Genomic DNA, 18577 nt, shown 5'->3' with positions numbered 1-18577 from the left:
ATTCTTCATCATTTAGTTTATATAAAAAATATTTAGTTTTGATTATATGTATAATTCTAGGTAGGGAGAGATATATAGACAAACTATAAAACGTAACTTTAATTCCAATTTAAATTGTATAAATTACCGGCATTAAAATGTTTGCTGTAAAATATATACTTACTGACTCCTTGATGAATAAAGTATTACTTTCTGTCAAAAAAATAAAATAATAATAATAAATAAATAAAATAAAAAATAATGCAATGGCCAACGAGAATGCTGCCTTTGGCAGGCCTGTAATAGAATAAAAATTTAAAAAATAAGTTCATTTGATAAATATATTAATCTGATTTGCTTATTCTTGCTGAGTTTAAGAAAAAAAAAAAAAAAAAAAATAAAAAAAAAAAAAAAGGGTAAGTACACCTGTTCTTATTGTGTTTGGGATGTTCAAACCTTGGGCATGTTCAACAACTTGCGTTATACAATATTATAATATTTTTACTGATAAACCTTTTTTTTCCAGAGCTATTATGTCAAAGATCTGGTTTTAACTTTAAGAGTTAAAGAAGATATTGTAAGCTATGCTAAGTTTAAATGGCCATTGCTTTTTTCAAGATTTTATGAAGCTTACAGAAATTCAGGTAATTTATCTTTTAATGTTAATTACTAAATTAAGTTGTTAGAGTCCAAAACTTTTTTTTAATATGTTAATTCAAATATCAGAATGGAGAATAAAGTTAATAAATAGAAATACACTTAAATATGTTGAAGTACATTGGAAACAAAAACAATTATAATTATTATGTAATGAAAATAATAACATTTACATTCTTGTTACTTGCAGAAATGTATATTGTACCTGTGTTTTAAATGTTACATATTTCAGACATCATTTGCACTCTCTAAAACTTTAATTTTATAACACCGGTAATATTCTGTAAATTGATGTCTGTTTACCAGAATAGAATTGTTTTGAGAAAAAAGTGATTTCTTTGCTAACAATTTGTTTACCAAAACAATGCCAATGCCAAATATACAAACGGCTTTATAAATATTTCCTCTTTCAGGTCCAAACTTACCCAAGAACGATGTTATAATAGCAGTCAACTGGACTGGTGTATATGTTGTTGATGACCAAGAGCAAGTGCTGTTAGAACTCTCTTTCCCAGAAATCACCACAGTCTCTAGTCAAAAGTTAGTTTCTCTTAGTTTAAATTTCTAAATGCTAAATATGCATTTTCATAATAAAATCTTTTCTAGGACGAATAAGGTTTTCACTCAGACTTTTACTCTATCAACTGTGAGAGGAGAAGAATTCACGTTCCAGAGTCCGAACGCAGAAGACATAAGGGATCTTGTTGTTTACTTTTTGGAAGGGCTGAAAAAGAGGTCGAGTTACGTTATAGCTCTCCAAGATTATAAATCTCCTGGTATATACATTTTTCAAAATTGACAACAGTATTAATTCTTTATTAATAACAATAGATCGATTTTCAGGTGAAGGCTCTTCTTTCTTGACATTCCAAAAAGGTGACCTTATCACGTTGGAGGATGATGCGACTGGAGAAACTGTTATGAATTCAGGTTGGTGCGTGGGCAGATGCGAAAGATCGGGTTTGAAAGGAGATTTTCCAGCTGAAGCAGTTTATGTTCTTCCTGCCTTGAGCCAACCCCCTACGGATATATTGGTAAGTTAATTTTATCTAAATTTATATTTAAAATTGATAATTGATCAGAGGAAAATAAACTAATACTTGGTTACAGGCTTTGTTTAATTTAGAAGGAGCAGAGCATGGTAGAAAAACCAACTCTCAAAGCATAAACGGTACTGAGCAAAGGGAAAAACCACACACTTTGATGGAATACGCTATTGATCATTTCAGGTATTGACCTGTACTTTGATATCTTCTTCTTTTTATTGCACTTTTTTAAAATGAATTACATATTTTAAAAACTTTGCTGAAGTATTATTTTATTTGCATGTCAGTAATGAAAGAGAATAAAAAATTTTATGTAATTTTAGTTAATTTTATTTTGGTTCTAATTTTTAATTTTGATAAATGATATTTTTCAGACCACCACCAAAGAGAACAATGTCAAAAACACTAACTCTCTCAGCAGCAAGAAGAGGAGGGCCTGAAGAACTTTGGCGCCATTCCAGGGAACCACTGAAACAACCATTGCTTAGAAAACTTGTTGGAAAGGAAGAACTGGCAGAAGAGGCTTGCTATGCATTTACTGCTATATTAAAATACTGTGGAGATTTACCTGCTAAAAGAAGACTAGGGAATGAATACACTGATCATATTTTTGATGGCCCTTTGAAACATGTATGTGTTAATTACACATTTTAAAAGAATTCGTAATAAATGCTTTAAAAGATATATTAAAGAACCTTGTATTGTAGGAAATTTTACGAGATGAAATCTACTGTCAGTTAATGAGACAGCTTACTGATAATAGAAATAGGCTGAGTGAGGAAAGAGGATGGGAGCTGATGTGGCTGGCAACAGGGCTTTTTGCATGCAGTCAAGCGCTTTTTAAGGAGCTGAACACATTCTTAAGAACAAGGAGACACCCAATAGCCCAAGACTCATTGCAAAGGCTTCAAAAAACATTGAAAAATGGCCAAAGGAAATATCCACCACATCAAGTTGAAGTCGAAGCGATTCAACACAAAACCACACAGATATTCCATAAGGTCTATTTCCCAGATGATACGGATGAGGCTTTTGAGGTCGATTCATCAACAAGGGCGAAAGATTTTTGTGCCAACATCGCTCAGAGATTAAACCTTCGGTCTTGTGAAGGTTTTAGCCTTTTTGTTAAAATTGCAGATAAAGTTATTTCTGTACCTGAGGCAGATTTTTTCTTTGATTTCGTCCGTCACCTTACAGACTGGATCAAAAAAGCGAGGCCTTCAAGGGATGGTAAGATTTTGAAATAATTTCTTCATTGTTTTGTTTCAATTACTAAATGATTTAATAATCCAGGTGCTACTCCGCAATTTACATATCAAGTATTTTTTATGAAGAAATTATGGACGAATACAGTACCTGGAAAGGACAGAAATGCTGATTTAATATTTCATTTCCACCAGGAGCTTCCGAAACTTCTTAGAGGTATGAACTAAAATTTTCTGTGATATTTCAATTACATAACTACAAATAAAAATTTTCAGGGTATCATAAGTGTACTAAAGAAGAAGCAGCAAAATTAGCAGCATTGGTGTACAGAGTACGATTTGGTGAAAACAAACAGGAACTGCAGACCATTCCGTAAGTATTTTCATGAAATATTATGTTGAAATCTGCAAGGAAATTTCACCATCCACATCTGCTTATCCTTGTTGGTTTTACCTATTAGATGCATTTCAGCATTTCATAATTTTTACTGGTTGGTTTGCGCGTTCTTTTGTAAGTGTTATTACCAACCATGAATGTTAGCAAAATGTTAAAATGAGCCTAACAGACAAACCTGCAAAAATTGGCTACCAGGATGATCAAAGTTGTATTTTTATCAAATTTCTATTCTTTTATTTGTATTGTAGGCTGATGAACATTTACTGCAACATGGAATTTTATTTGCATTTGACTTATTACACATTGTTGGGAAGTCCACTTGGATAGACGAATGTAATCAACACTGAAGAGGACACTTGTCTGAGGTCGGAAATGTTATGTTAATAAATAAAATTCCATGCTGCAGTATGTTCAACGACCTACAATACAAATATTAAAATGATAAAATAAACAGCAAAAAATTATTATTTATAAAAAATTCTATTCTGTTCCTACCTATCAGATCTAACATATTTAATTTTTGACAATTATATTTGAAATATTAGTTTTATGAGTGTTAAATTCAAAATGGTTACTATTAATTTTCCCTGTAATTAGGCAAAGGATTAGGGATTTAATCCCAGGGGATCTTATTAAGTTACAATCCACGGCTGATTGGAAGAGATTGATTATTGCATCATACAATCAAGATGCTGGTTAGTATACAATGTAATATGTACCATAAATAATTAAATTTAACTGTGTCATATTATGCCATACAGGAATGAACCCAGAAGACGCAAAAATAACATTCTTGAAAATAATCTATCGGTGGCCAACATTCGGTTCAGCGTTTTTTGAAGTTAAGCAAACAACAGAGCCCAATTATCCAGAATTGTTACTTATTGCTATAAATAAGCACGGAGTGAGTCTGATACACCCACAATCAAAGGTATGCTATTTTATTTTGAAAAGGTCACTTTTAATGTAAATATTTACTTTTGGCTATAATATTTACTTTTAGGACATCCTCGTTACCCATCCTTTTACAAGAATATCAAACTGGTCATCTGGCAACACATACTTCCATATGACAATTGGAAATCTTGTGAGAGGATCCAAACTCTTGTGTGAAACCTCGTTAGGATACAAAATGGATGATCTGTTAACTTCGTATATTTCTCTAATGCTGAGCAATATGAATAAACAACGTAGTCTTAGAGTCAAATAAAAGTTATATACTGGAAATAATTCATTGCTCAGTAAGAATATTAGATAGCATTTTGTTTTTCAACTTAATTTTTTTTTTCTTTAAGCAAATTAACAATTTTTATACAATACTATCTACTTACTTATTAAAAAGGTTGATTTAAATCGCCATACAGTATTGTATTATTGATGGGTCAAATTATTATAAAACGGTGAAAATATATATAGCTGACTGATATAATTGTATTATAAATGCAAATACTGATTAGGATTAAGATGAAATATCGACATTGTAAATGTATAATTTATATAATTATTATTTCAATAATTTATGAACCTGTCCACAACAATCACAAGCCGTAATATTGTTTCAAAGTTACATTAATAATCAAATAATCAGTTTTCTAAAAATGTGTAAATAACTTTTAATTACTGTATAGTAATTGTACGTGAATGATAAAATTGTTATTTTTTTTAATATTTAATGTTTTTTTTATCAATATTGTAAAATTTACAAAAATATATATACATTGTTTTCAATTAGAATGTTTATGTTAATTTTTTGGTGCAATCATGATAGGTAATAATAACAAACTTTAATAATATAATGTTTTATTTTTATTATGTATTATTATTATAGATTTCAATTTACCAAGACACTCAACTTACAGTTACACTAGCTCTTCAGATTATGTACAAGCAGTAAAATAAAAAGTAGTGAGATTTCTCTGTCCCAGTCAGATGCTGAATCTGAAACTTTGTAATTATCAATAATTTTAGTTTGCCTATCCAGTAGTTATAGTATGAAAAATGTATTATAAAACAGTTTCACTCCTCGTCTATGACACCCAATAGTTGGGCATTAAGCCCTCCTATATGACAGGAATTATGTCCTTTCCTCTTTATTCCCCTTTTTTTTTATGTTTGGTAATTTTTCTCAAGCAAGAAGCGTTTGGACAAAAATGCATACAGATACGAAACACCACACATTTCTACAGATACGAATGTTCAACCAGGCCAAGTATGTGCTGACAAAAGGTGACCAATCCTTCAGATTTATCAACCTGCAGAGAAAAATCTCACAACTTTGCATTTATTTATCTTGCTACTTTTACTTAATCTGAAGAGAAAACAGAGCAATTCTGCATTGTGCAGACAAAAATGATAAGTACCTAAAAAATCAAAAAACCAGAATTTTTTTATTTGATCAAAACAATTACAGCCATACAACAATATTAAAAATATCGATATGCACAATAGATAATTATAAACATAATATCTATCTACAATAATAATTATCACATAAATATATAGTAAATCACACACAATAATTCAGTTTTAATAATTTATTAAGAAACAATTATTTACCCCTACTTACACTATTTTATTACATTTATTATTTATTTTATTTAAAAATTTAAATATTTCCTGGTGAGTTTTGTTTGAATATCATCAGATCCTTTTATGTGGGAGGCAAAGTTACTGACTGTCCAATGAGGTAAGTGCCCAGTGGAAGTCCCATCTTTGTGGCTTTCATTGAGATGTTGCTTTTTTTTGTTTCGTTAATTCTATGCAAGTAACCCTTGCATATTCCTTGTCCATTCTTAGGCAGACTATTATACAGCTGTCAAGCATCCAGAAATTTAATCATCTTGAAACCACGGGGCACATCCTCCAGTGGAAACATATTTTTATAATATAGCTCTTTTTCATTGTTGCTGTAGATACATTTGTTGGGTTAATGTAAACCTCATATCCAAATACCAGAGCTGTTCCAGAAATTGTAGCTCTTTCAGCCAATTGGTCAACAGCTTTCTTTTCTTGGTATTCCGGAGCTTTTACACTCCACTCAGACAATCCGTGGATGTTACTACACATGTTAAGTTGAGACTTTTTGCACAGCTTGTTCCCCTTGTTTGAAAATATTGCCAATCGGTCAGGGAGTGCATATTTAAAAATGTATTTTCTCAGAAAAATTCTTTGTGTCAGGTCCAAAATCAGGCCTTTTTATAAGTAATGGTGTCTGGCAGACAAATTTAGTAATTAATTGGCAGAGCAGGGTGATCAAAGGTGATAAAATTATGATAACGTAATTTCTCAAATATTACTTTTCAAGTAATGTAAATATTGATTGATTTTTGTTTTAACCTAATTATAAGAAAACACCTGTCACTGCAGTACCACTTACAGTTCTCTTAATTACATTTTGGCAAATTCAGCGTGAAAGTGTCATTAAAATCTGACCCCAGTTTAAAATAAATTTACACCTGCTTAGATTTGTAACACATTCTACCATATTCACCTTTGTATAATTTTATAACAATATCTGATTTATTAAATTATATTGTAGTATGTCATCATCGTGACAACATACTTTCTATTGGACACCTATATGAAACTATGTGTCCTTTTACTTTTTATAAATGAAAAATTTCTTTTTGGTAGGCTTTTTTAAAATAAAAATCATGATTTTGCGACATTTCGGTGATTCTGTGCTATTTTAAAAACTAATAATAAAGTAAAATAAAATAAGGCCTATCAAAAAGACATTTTTCTTAATGTTTTAAAAGTAGACCTTCATTAAAAAAATTAAATTCTTTTTAAGTCGTCATGAGTAGTCTGGCCGCTTTCCTAATACACTGTGTATTCACTGAGTCCACTTTTTATAGAAAGTGTAAATAATTCAATTCTATAATTTATAAGATGGTTACTGCTAATCAGTCTACTTTCACTTTTAACTTAAGGCACAACTTGTGCTTATTTCAGCTTAAGATACAAAAATAATTTATATTTCTTTTCAAAAATATATAATTTCAAAACAATAAATTAGGTTATTTTTGTAATTAGTAGTGTTCATCTATGATCAGCCTGGTCTGTTTAAAATCTTTTGTCATAGACTAGATAAATAGACACAATTGATAAAAATAACACAGATCAACTGCTGACAAGCAGAAATCAGAATGTAATAAGTAGGATATAGGTTCCTTACTCTCAAATCTCAATAAAAGTTTTTTGTAATGCTGGTGAAAAATAACGAACAAATTGTTTTTCTACAATTACCCTTTATATTGTGAAAATAATATCTTTTGTGTGAATGAATCCTAAAACTATTACAAATTAAATTCAACAATATAAAAACTCTATTTGCCATAGTAAAGTAATCCTTGTCATAAAGTAGGGCTTAACGTCCAACTACTTGTTGGCGATGAGGGATTTATAATCAATTTTTTATATCATTACCAATTAAAAAGTTATAGACTCAGCCGGGATTTGAACCTAGAATCACTAATCCAGTGAATCTACATACTTACTCCACCATCATTTCTAGAATCACTATCATGGCAAATATGAGTTATGTCTTAACCATTTGGCCACCGTGGTCCCCTTATATCTGTGAAAACATTGAAACAAATACCATCAGGAAATATCAACCTTTTTTCTTACAACAGCAGAGGTCATATCAACCCCTGGGGTATCATTGTTTTGAAAAAAAGCCCATTTGTAAGAACATCAGGTTTGAATGCAGGGCCGCTTGATCTTTACCTCAGTGATGAGCACCATGTCAACACCTTAACCATTGCAGCTACCTACAGTTATGTTGAAATGTGGTTGTTACCACTCATTTTGCCTTGCTGGTCTGTCGGACGCATTTCAGTATGCCTAAAAAACATACGCAGACCAAAATGATCATGACAAAGAAATTTTATATTCATCACCTCCTAGACAACATGGAGAAATCTTACTGTTTTCTGTTATAAGTTGTGAGGAACTTTAATTCTGATTTCATTTTCTAAACTTAAGATTGCTTCAAATAAAATATATTTCAACAATTGTTTTACTGAAGATCCGTAAAGGAGTCCAATTTTAGTGATAAAGTATATTTTTTCTTTCAATCCATAGTCATTTACATTTAATAGAACAATACAAAAGAGACTATAAGGTTTCGATTTCCTGTTTGAGGTCATGGGAATAAGAAACGAGCTATGTCCACAAATAATTTCAGGTTTAAAACGATGAAGAGGGAACTTTTAAGAACGAACTAACATTGTACACTCCATATTAAAAAACAAGGTCCATTTTATGATAAAATTGTTTATTGCAGTATGATAAAATTCTAATTTGGTATATGAATTGAAGGATATGGAAGGAATATAATTGCTTTCTCGAATAGAAATAATTCTATGAAACTTTGTCACTTTACAAACGATTTAAAATTTAAAAAATACAAGATACAAATTACACAATTATTTCAGGTGATAAATAAGAATCAGTACAAAATTATCTCCAACTGTTTTATATATGTACAACTTCCACTGCATTTAGGTACACTATACAATTTTTAAAAACTAATATTTACAATTCAATGATATAAAATAAAATAAAACTTTCTATACCTTTCTTTATACACAAGATTTCTTTTTTTTAATTTATAAATATAATTATCACACTTTATACTTTTTTATTTATAAATAATACAATCTAGTTTCTAAAACGTAAATGTTAAAAAATAAACAAATTATATTTCATCGATACTAATTGCGATTATTTATATAAGAAAATATTGCTTACTACACATCAGAAATTCTTGTTTTAAATAATTTCCTATCAGTATAAAATATTGTCTTATTACACATTAAAATTATAATTTGTTAAAGAAAAAAGTAGCTTTGGTAAGGGTTTCTTATAAGTTATATAAAATAAATTGACAAATAATAATACCTACTACAAAAAAAAATCACAAACAATTGCAAAAATCTTGCCTTTGTAATAATAATAATATTTTTTTTAAAATAAAGTTGAGCAATAGATTTAAAAAAATAACCAAGATGCACGTACTAGAAAAAAAAAAAAAAAAAAAAGAAAGAAAGTTGGTATTATAAGTTATAACTAAATCTAAATAAAAATAAATATAATTATCAAAACCTGTAATTCAGAATCGTAAACCACACTAGTAATTTCACATCCTAGTTCGTTAAAATGTTGCATACATTACATTACTAAAAATGTACTGTCATTATATACAGAAGTTCGTTGTTGTATTTACAAATTTGGTCAGCTCTTAATGATTACAAACTGTGATGTTGAAAGACCTCAATTCATTTCCAAAGTTCAGCTTTTTACTGATTTTTAAGATGACATCTATAAGTATAAGTAAGTTAAATGAATATGTTGGTTTGCATAAACGAAAAAAAAAAAAAGTATAACAGTCTACTTTAGTATTTAAACTATAGTTTGCATGAAGGCATGGGAATGAATATTTATATGTAATAATTTACATCAAACGTTAATTATTCATTTTTTACTATTAAGAACCAATATTTGACCTTGAATATTTATTCAAAACGATGTTTTAACTAAATTAATTTTTGAATTATACAAACATAAATATGTAATAACTATAAAAATATCTCTCAGCGTGTTTTTTTTTTTTTTTGCATTTTCAATTTTCATTACATATCTCAAGCAATAATTATGGTAACTACTAGTAACCCCGAATGGACAGGATAATAATAGCTTTTATTAAAAGATTATACTAATATTTAAAAAAAACTACTTATTCGGTTTTTACATCCTATTGCCCATTTTATAAACTTCTCTAGAAAACAATTTCTTTCAAAACAACTTTAATTTAGCTGAACAATGAAAATCATGAGAATCTTTATTGAAACAAAAAACAATACAATCTCTGATTCTACATCATTTTCTATCCACCATTTTTCATGGTAATCTCGCTAAGAAGAAATATATCCTAAAAAAACATGAGATGCATTTTATATTTTCTAATTTTAATAACTCTTAAATAATTCGATATTTAAAAATTGTGATTTCCAAAATGTATGAAAATAAATAGGATTGAAAAATACCCTTACAAAAACCAATGAAATATAAAACTAGAGAGATTATATTGTATTTTTCTAATGAATAGGAGTAATAGATAGAAAATAAAATGGAGAGGAATGGCACGGATTAAAAAATAATAATAAACTCTGTGTAGTAATCACAGATAGAAATGGCTTCATGATGGTAAATAGATAAATTTACTTCTTTGTTTATATTCCCTGCGCTTGATTCCATGGGACATCTGGAATTGCTGGAAGCCTGTCTTGGTGTGATGTATTGTGCCTCATTATATCTTCTGCCGGAGGGCAGTGGGGCCTGGGTCCAGGTTCTGGGGTGTAAGTAAAAGTTAGGCCGGTTGCATATATAATGCCATCATTTCGGACTAGAGACACTGGAACTTGTGTGGGCTGTCTTACCCACAACCATTCACCACGGAATGATGAAATGTCTGGCACTACACACAGCATACTTTCTTGACATCTATACATTGTTTCCGCTTCGACATCTCCAAACCACACTTGTAAATTTGGAGTGAAGTTTTCCCCAGAGAGTTCCAACATGGCCACATCACCACCACCGTTTAAATGCAGGCTGTGGACTATCGGCACTGGAGTGACTGGAGTTCTAACAGGCCCCATTCCTTCATAAAATTGGTATTCAGCTTTATCTGTGCTTATTATAGTCCAGCAAGCCCCATCGTTTATCATCTCCTTATTTGGCTCTTTGGGACATGGAGTGGCTTGAAATTGAATGATTCTTTCTTGTGATAAACATAAATACATGCGTTCTGTGTCCTTCATATAAAATGCACACTTGTGTAGTTGAGAAACCGGATCGTCCGCTTCTAACAAAGCCATCTGTTTATCCACTTTACGTATTATGAGGCGAGGTAGTGCCATCCCAGTCACAGAACACACTAATTTTACAGTACTACCATAATGAACATATCCTTCTCTAACACTAAATTCTTCACTCTCACTTTCATCATCGTCCAGTAAATGAATAGTAAAAGCACCCCACTGCGTGGAACTCGCATGGAAATTGCCGTTTTCCACATGTAAATATCTTGTACTGACAGTTTGAGATCTGAGTCTATTAAAAAGAGCCACTTTTGTTCCACTGGCAATACACAAATCAGCGTTTTTCAAAGACTGTTTTTTCTTGGACGGTTTTGATATTACTTTAATCCTTTTGCTTTGAAAAACACCGATGTCATGACCACTGCCATAGAACATTTTCACTGAAAGCATAAAATGTTTTCTTTTATCTGAATCGGAAATATAAAGTGTTTTAGCTGCACAGTACTGTTTTCCATTGTTTAAATCTAATTGCTGCATGTCTTGATCTGAGTTGCCTATACCGATAAATGCACAGAGCTGAGCAGCATGTTCCGAGTCTCCTTCTCTCAATAACTGTTCTTGCCTGAGGCGCCATCCTTCGCCATAAAGATATATACAGGGCGGAGGGCAAAAGAACCGTTTCTCATTACCGTAAGACTTTTGAGCAACTTTAGCATGAAGAATCACAATGACCATATCGCTCCTTTCCCTCAAGTATCTTTCCATCGCTTCCCTCGTGAGCCTCTGCTCGTCATTTCTATAGATGTATCTTTCAACGGGATTTTGTAGGCTGAGAGCCATTCCGTATTGGTGTGGCATCATGAAGGATAACGGTTTAGTTGTTTCATTTCAAGAGAGAAAAATGCTCAGCAATTAACGCTTGTAAAAATCATATCAGCACAATCATGGCGGCCCTTTTCCCCTGTAAAATTAAAAAATTTATTAATAAATAAAATTTAATAAATATAATTACAACAAAATATAGTATGTAAATGTACTAACAAAAATCTTTTAAATTAGAACAATCAGTTAGACAATTTCAAAACACAAATTGTTCAATATTCAATTTTTGTTTGCATTTTTTAATACTTCTGCCTATTTTAGATGTCCCAAATTTAACAGTTTTTACTGTTATCATACCATAAAATCGTATGCTAGATGATAATTTTTTATTAATTATCAAATCAAATTGTTTTAAAAATATAAACATACACCACAAAATCTAACTTCCATTCAAGTATATTCATGTACTTTTGGTCATCTTAATTAACCGTGGTATATTTTTATTAATTAATTATTTTTATGTAAAGTGAGGTTGAGATAAAAAATTAGTTTCACTAGCAGGACTCAAACCCATGACAACCGAATTATCACTTGAGCTATCGGTTTTCATTACTCCGAGAGTTTCCATTACTTCCATGTTCCATTACTATAAGTTCCATAACTTATGTAACTTGCAAACATTTTCGTATATATTTTTTGGATAGATATAAGTTTGAATAGACTAATAAATTGTAAAATATTATATATTTACATACTGATAAGAACTGTCAACATTCTAAAGAACTGATGTTAAATTTACTTTCCGATTATGTACAGATCTTTTTTCCTTTTCTCACAGCCTATAGAATATATTTATATATACATATATATATATATATTTTTTTTTTTAATGGACGTAACAATTAGAATTATATTAATCTGTGCTGTGTTAATAAAAGGTGTTAAATTATATAAAAATCGCTATCATTTCCTTGTTATTCATATTATCTTCACATGAATAGTATATAAATTATGCATTTTAATAGAATTTTGTAACAAGACCTTTTCTTAAACATTAAATATATTGAAATAGTAATGATTTTGACCGGAATAAAAAAGTTCCTTTCCATTAACATTCTGTAATTACGAAATTTTAAAAATGTGTAATAATATGATGGAACATATAAAATAAATTAATTCAATTAACTTTAATGATTGACTGATAGTTGTTTTAAATATGGTAAACTAATAAAAATAGTCATGTTCCATTTATTGTAGTTATTTAAGAAGCTTTTCCATATTTTCATAGATTAGTCAAACAAATAAGATTTTCTGTCCGAATAAATTTATCCAATTATAATAATTAATCTACCCTTATAAATTTGGTAAATATATAAAATTATTACCATTATCACATTAATATTTTGGTGACAAACTGGCATTTTTCTGCCTTATTGGCATTATTTTTTATTAATTGGTTGTGCTTTATAATAACTATCTTGAACCAAACAGTGCCTGGAATAAAATAAAATATAATAAAATTGGTGTTAAAAGCTAAAACAAATCCCATGCAAAGCATTTTTTACCTAATATCTTGTAAATATTTGTTACATTTTATTTTTATGGAAAGTTATAGTTTCAGCAAAGAAATAAAAAAAGCTGAAATGGCCGTAAGCAAAGACAGTGAGAATTTCAAGGAAAGGTAATCAGGGACGATCAAGCATAGTTTAAAATAGATTTTTATTTGTTTTTAATAGAAAACTATTCATATGAAGAAAGTTTTTGCCGAATATTTACAAAATCTACATTGAAAAAATTTAAACTGATATTACAAACATTACATTTGACAAGCTAAAAACCCTTTCTAAAATAATTTTTACAATAATGCATTACTATTATATTTTTTAATAAATTCATACCAATATGTTACATTACAAGAACACTTCCTTGAATTCATTTGTGCATAATAGAATAGAATGCGCACGTGATTAAAAAAGATGCAATATAGGTGCAAAATTTATACAGAACAGCAAAAGCAAATGTAATCTATATGCATAATTACAACATAAGTACAAAGACTTTTTGATAATAACATAAGCAGAAGAGAGTTAATCATGGGAATAACCAATGCAAGGATCTCTTCTATGTAAATAAACAATCTCTAGCAACGTAATTCTTCTTCAAAACAAAAGATAATCTAACAGAAGTTCGATTGTCCATCTTTTATAGATTACATCGTCATCACCAGGCCTTCACTTTAATTATTGCAATATTTTTAAAATTTAGTCATAATTGGAAAATGAATTTATGAAGTGATGTTCAAAAGATGAAATGTTTGAAAAAAAAGTAACTTGATTTGTGATATAATCACTGCAAGCTCAGCAATAAAACGATCTTATGTCGAACCACACATTTTAATCTTTCCCCTAATATTATAAAACTGACCAACCATTACAATCATCATCATTCAAAATATTATTATTTGGTTAGTGGTCATCATTAACAATATTAATTATTCCAATTAATTATATTTTAATCAAAGGTTTTTGGTTGAGATGAAAAATTCATCTGCTGTCATGAGCAGGATTCGAACCCACAACCTTCGGCTGGTTAGAGAAGCGGCGTATTGAGCCGAAAGTTGTCGGTTCAAATTCCACTCGTGTCACTAATCTCAACCAAAAACATTATATACAAAAATAATTAATTGTAATAATAATAATAATGTTTATTTAACAACAAAAACAAATGTATACAAAACAAAATAAATTAACGTTAACAGCATGGTAAGTACTGTCTGCCGGAAGTTGAAGCTAAGTCACTACACCAACAAAAATATAGTAATAAAATGTGTTATTGAAAACTAAAAGGTAGGAAACTTTTTAGAATAGACAAAGAAAAAAATTAAATTAAAAACCAGACAAAAACCTATTAATCATAATTGAATTCCTTAATTAGTTCAAAATGATAAGACCAAGCTTGCCACACGTATCTGATCAGTTCTAGGCAATTCTTTCCATTCAGAAATTCAATTAGCTGAGGTTCTTGTGTCCCGTATGGATTCTTCGTATGGAAATATGGAATTCTTAAGAATCAGCCATATTTTTCTTGTAATACTGATTTCGCCCTACCAATAATTCTTCTACCCTACCAAAAATAAATTCATTTGGCAGTCATAAAAATTATAGTATTAAATTCTTCTGTGATACATGAAAATTAAAGCAAAACTGCAAAAGTTAAATAGAATAGTGAAGCATAAAGTTGCTTCAGGTTGGCTTTAAGATTTCTAACTGGGCAAACATGACAATTTGAAAATTATTAATGAGATAACAAACTAAGAATGTTGTCAGATCAAGTTGAGGTGCCTAAAAATAAAAAGCCTTTTGCACTTTGTCAATCAAGTACAACTATTGTGCTCCTAAACCCCGATGGGTAGCCCATTGAGCCATATTTTATGACAGGAATTACTTTTATTTTACTTTACTCAGTTACAGTTATATTTACTATTGAGAATTTTTTGCTCATGAGTAGAAACCTTCTTGTTGGGATTTCATCAACCCTTTTACAAATTTAACGTTAGTTTGATCATTTTCTTTGGCCAGTCAGCCTTGCTTGTTTGGTCTTTCAGACTCGTTTTAACATTTCACCTTCTTCAGGGATTCAATTGGTGCCTGACCCTGAACATGTTCTTCATATTTAGGCTTCCCAGTTACTAACATACTGCAGTTTTCTCCTGACTTAGACAGAACAATTATTGCAAATCTTCTACACTACTAATATCTGCATACGCATCATGCCAAGTCATTAAACCAAGTCCTAACTAACAAATAATTATAGCACAACTATAGGTTCATCATCGTCACACCCTATGAAGGAAATCTCATAATAATAATAACAGTAATATAACAATAATAAGTGTTTCAATAATTCTAAAAACCAAAGAGTCTGAAAAAACCACAAATGGAACACTTTCAGCACAAACCACTATACATTTTAAAAATACATAACAAGGACATATTTGACAAAACATCACACATACCAACCAGAGAAGATGATTACAAGCTGTCTGACAGATGATAGCGACAAGAATAAACGAACCAAATCATAGTAAATGACCAAACTATAATCCAATTTATGTTTTAGTATGTTTTGTTAAACAAGAGTTCAACCCTTCACATTCTGACTAGTTCATCAGCTTCTTTCTTTACCCTTCTGTTCTGTTTGCCCCAGATAAACACAGTTTGGTCATATCCGATCAATTTGGTCTGCCTATCCTCAAGTTTCAGCTTCTCACTACCTTCAATGTCGGATATATATTGCAAAATGCATCTAACTGACCAAAACTGTGAGAACAGGATAAGTCGAAATGATCACAAATGACATAACTAGAGGTTCATCACCCCCAGCACCCATGAGGAAATCTCACAAAAATTGAATTGTCAATCGAAAATCTAACAAAATCTAAGAACAATCTAAAAAATTTAAGATAATTTTACAGAAGGGTCCTATTAGTGTTGCTAAGGAACTCTCTCAGCTAGTTAATCAGTCTTTTTATTATCCTTCTGTCATATTTGCCTGAGATGGGATACAGTCTGTAGTTTGGTCACATCCAATCAGATTGGACTGTTTACCCCCACAATTCTCACTCTTCAGTGCTTGGTCTGATTGCAGAAATGCATCTATCTAATAGATTGAAATGGTGAGCATAGATCGACAAGATCGGAAACAATACAACTAGCGATTCATCACCCCCACCCCAATGAGGAAATCTCACAAAATCTTTCAATTAATTATTCTTTTTATGCAAGGTCTTGGTTGAGATGAAAAAGCTAGTGTCACAAGCGAGATTTGAAGCCACAACCTTCAGCTACATAAAAGGATAATTAATTGAAAGAAGTAATTGGTCAATAAGACTACTAAACATAAATGGATTAATATAAAATAATAAATGTTCAACAATGTAAAAAAACTAAGGTAATTTTACAGAAGGGTCCTATTAGCATTGTTGAGGAACCCTCCCTGACTAGTTTATCAGCCTATTCATTACCGTTCTGTCCTGTTTGCCCTGAAGAGATACAATCTGCAGTTTAGTCGTATTTGAACAATTTGGACTGTCTAACCTCACAATTCTGCATCTCATCTTCAGTGGTCTGATTTCAGAAATGTTAAAAAACGACACAACTTGTGATTCGTCACCCCGCAGACACTATGAGGAAATCTCAAAAATAAAAAAATAAAATAAAAAAATCCTATTACTGTTAATGAGTAACTACTCCATGGCTAGTTTACGCTGATAAACATCTTCTGTTCAATATGCCTCAGATGAGATACAGTCTGCAATCCAGTCGTTTCTGATCATTCAGATCTACTATCTTTAAAATTCAGTGTTTGGTCTGACTTCAGAAATGCCACTGACAGACCAAAACTGTAAGGATAGACCAAAATTTTCAAAAACGACTATTACTTCATCACCTGAACCTAATGAAATCTCAAAATTTAATTCCGTTCTCTGGTCATATTTCTCCTGGAACACATGCACAGTCCCATTTTAGCGATCTTTCTCAGGTTTATTGAGTGACTATTTCCTTATAAAAGCGCTGCTTTTTACCTTTTATGTTATCAGTGAGTTGAATACTGACCACTCACTGTCGTTAACACTTTTTTATCGTTTATGATTTTTTTTTGGTGCAAGTATCACTTTTTTAAGTGACAAAATATGTATCTTAATAGGGTTTGATGGTACCCTTGTGTTGTGGCTCACATGGTGGAAGGGATTTTGTGTTCTTTTGCCTGTTTAAGCTTTATATTTTTAATTTAATAATTGAGTACACGGGTGCGAGTCGAGTCTAAATTGTTACAATCGTTATTTTTTCGAAAATTTCACACATGTTGAGGGGTGTTATTTTTATTATTAGGGTGTTTGCGTTTAATTTTAGGCAGTTATGATTGATTTATAAAAGTTATCAATCGTGTTAACAACGCATTGTTGTAGGATTCGGCGTTTTTCAAACGGGCTCGGGATTAAAAGAAAATCCCCAAAGGGGAATCATCCCAGAGGAGGAGAGAACCGACACTCCCAGAAATCTTCTGGCGAACCGTTCACGTCGCTCTTTTGGGGCTCTGTTACCAGAAGGCTCACCAGAAGGAAGACTGGCCCCAGGGGTGAGTCTCTTCTCCGGGGTTTTAAGTCCCGAATCGTGACTCCCGACGGCCGAAACGGGTCAAAAACGTTTCAAATCAATGTAGAAAGTCGAGTACTCACCTTTAAAAGGGAAAACTTCGGTATCGTACGGTTATGAGCCTCCTTAGATAAACGGTAAACAACGGTCGAACGAGTCTCAAGTCCCGATGCCGAGTTCAAAACATAGTTCGAAAACACCTGTTCGCAGCAGGAAATTTTCCGACAGTCTAGCCAACCTGAACGGAATCGATTTACCGTCGTCGGCCGCCGGGTGAAAAGAGTCCACCCCTTGAGAGGATGTGAGTGCTAAATGACGGCTGTCGGCCGGGGTGCGGTGCGAGTGGGGAATTGAACGACTTTTCTCATCTTTGTCCCGTCGAGTACTGAAAGAAGGTGAGAGGAGTCGGGAAAAGTCGGCGAGGAAGGCACCCTGGAAGGAGAGGAGGGCCGGCCGATAGCTCGCCAATGGGACCTGACGCCCCACC

At 31.3% G+C, this 18577-nt stretch overlaps 2 protein-coding genes across 6 annotated transcripts in view; one reads left to right on the top strand and one right to left on the bottom strand.

Annotated features, from left to right (window-relative positions):
• The window catches only part of LOC106665689 (myosin-VIIa), a 31772-nt gene extending 26825 nt beyond the window's left edge, over positions 1-4947 (top strand). For all 3 annotated transcript variants that reach the window (XM_014392310.2, XM_014392309.2, XM_014392311.2), the window contains 12 exons: positions 506-623; positions 1050-1176; positions 1243-1412; positions 1480-1670; positions 1747-1865; positions 2057-2312; positions 2390-2912; positions 2976-3104; positions 3164-3260; positions 3882-3979; positions 4046-4215; positions 4288-4947. In XM_014392310.2, the coding sequence (XP_014247796.1) occupies positions 506-623; positions 1050-1176; positions 1243-1412; positions 1480-1670; positions 1747-1865; positions 2057-2312; positions 2390-2912; positions 2976-3104; positions 3164-3260; positions 3882-3979; positions 4046-4215; positions 4288-4494 (2205 nt within the window). In that variant the 3' untranslated portion in view covers positions 4495-4947. The remainder of the gene's footprint in view (positions 1-505; positions 624-1049; positions 1177-1242; positions 1413-1479; positions 1671-1746; positions 1866-2056; positions 2313-2389; positions 2913-2975; positions 3105-3163; positions 3261-3881; positions 3980-4045; positions 4216-4287) is intronic.
• Positions 4948-9567: 4620 nt separating this feature from the next.
• LOC106665670 (suppressor of hairless protein) lies at positions 9568-18490 on the bottom strand. 3 transcript variants are annotated; one of them, XM_024227001.1, is made up of 3 exons: positions 18174-18490; positions 13321-13429; positions 9568-12074 (listed from the first exon to the last, which is right to left on the bottom strand). In XM_024227001.1, exon 3 carries the CDS (start codon positions 11972-11974, stop codon positions 10523-10525), a length of 1452 nt encoding a protein of 483 aa, XP_024082769.1. In that variant the 5' UTR covers positions 11975-12074; positions 13321-13429; positions 18174-18490; the 3' UTR covers positions 9568-10522. The 3 variants fall into 3 exon arrangements, with proteins under 3 accessions (XP_024082769.1, XP_014247758.1, XP_014247757.1); XM_014392272.2 differs by lacking the exon at positions 18174-18490 and adding an exon at positions 16959-18167; XM_014392271.2 differs by lacking the exon at positions 13321-13429 and having other exon boundaries at positions 18174-18485.
• Between the last annotated feature and the right edge of the window lie 87 nt (positions 18491-18577).

The sequence above is a fragment of the Cimex lectularius genome, unplaced genomic scaffold (assembly GCF_000648675.2).
Source record: "Cimex lectularius strain Harlan isolate CLEC.00 unplaced genomic scaffold, Clec_2.1 scaffold104, whole genome shotgun sequence".
Taxonomy (NCBI): domain Eukaryota; kingdom Metazoa; phylum Arthropoda; class Insecta; order Hemiptera; family Cimicidae; genus Cimex; species Cimex lectularius.
The sequence above is the reverse complement of the archived record's forward strand: the minus strand, read 5'-3'. Positions and strand labels throughout refer to the sequence as shown.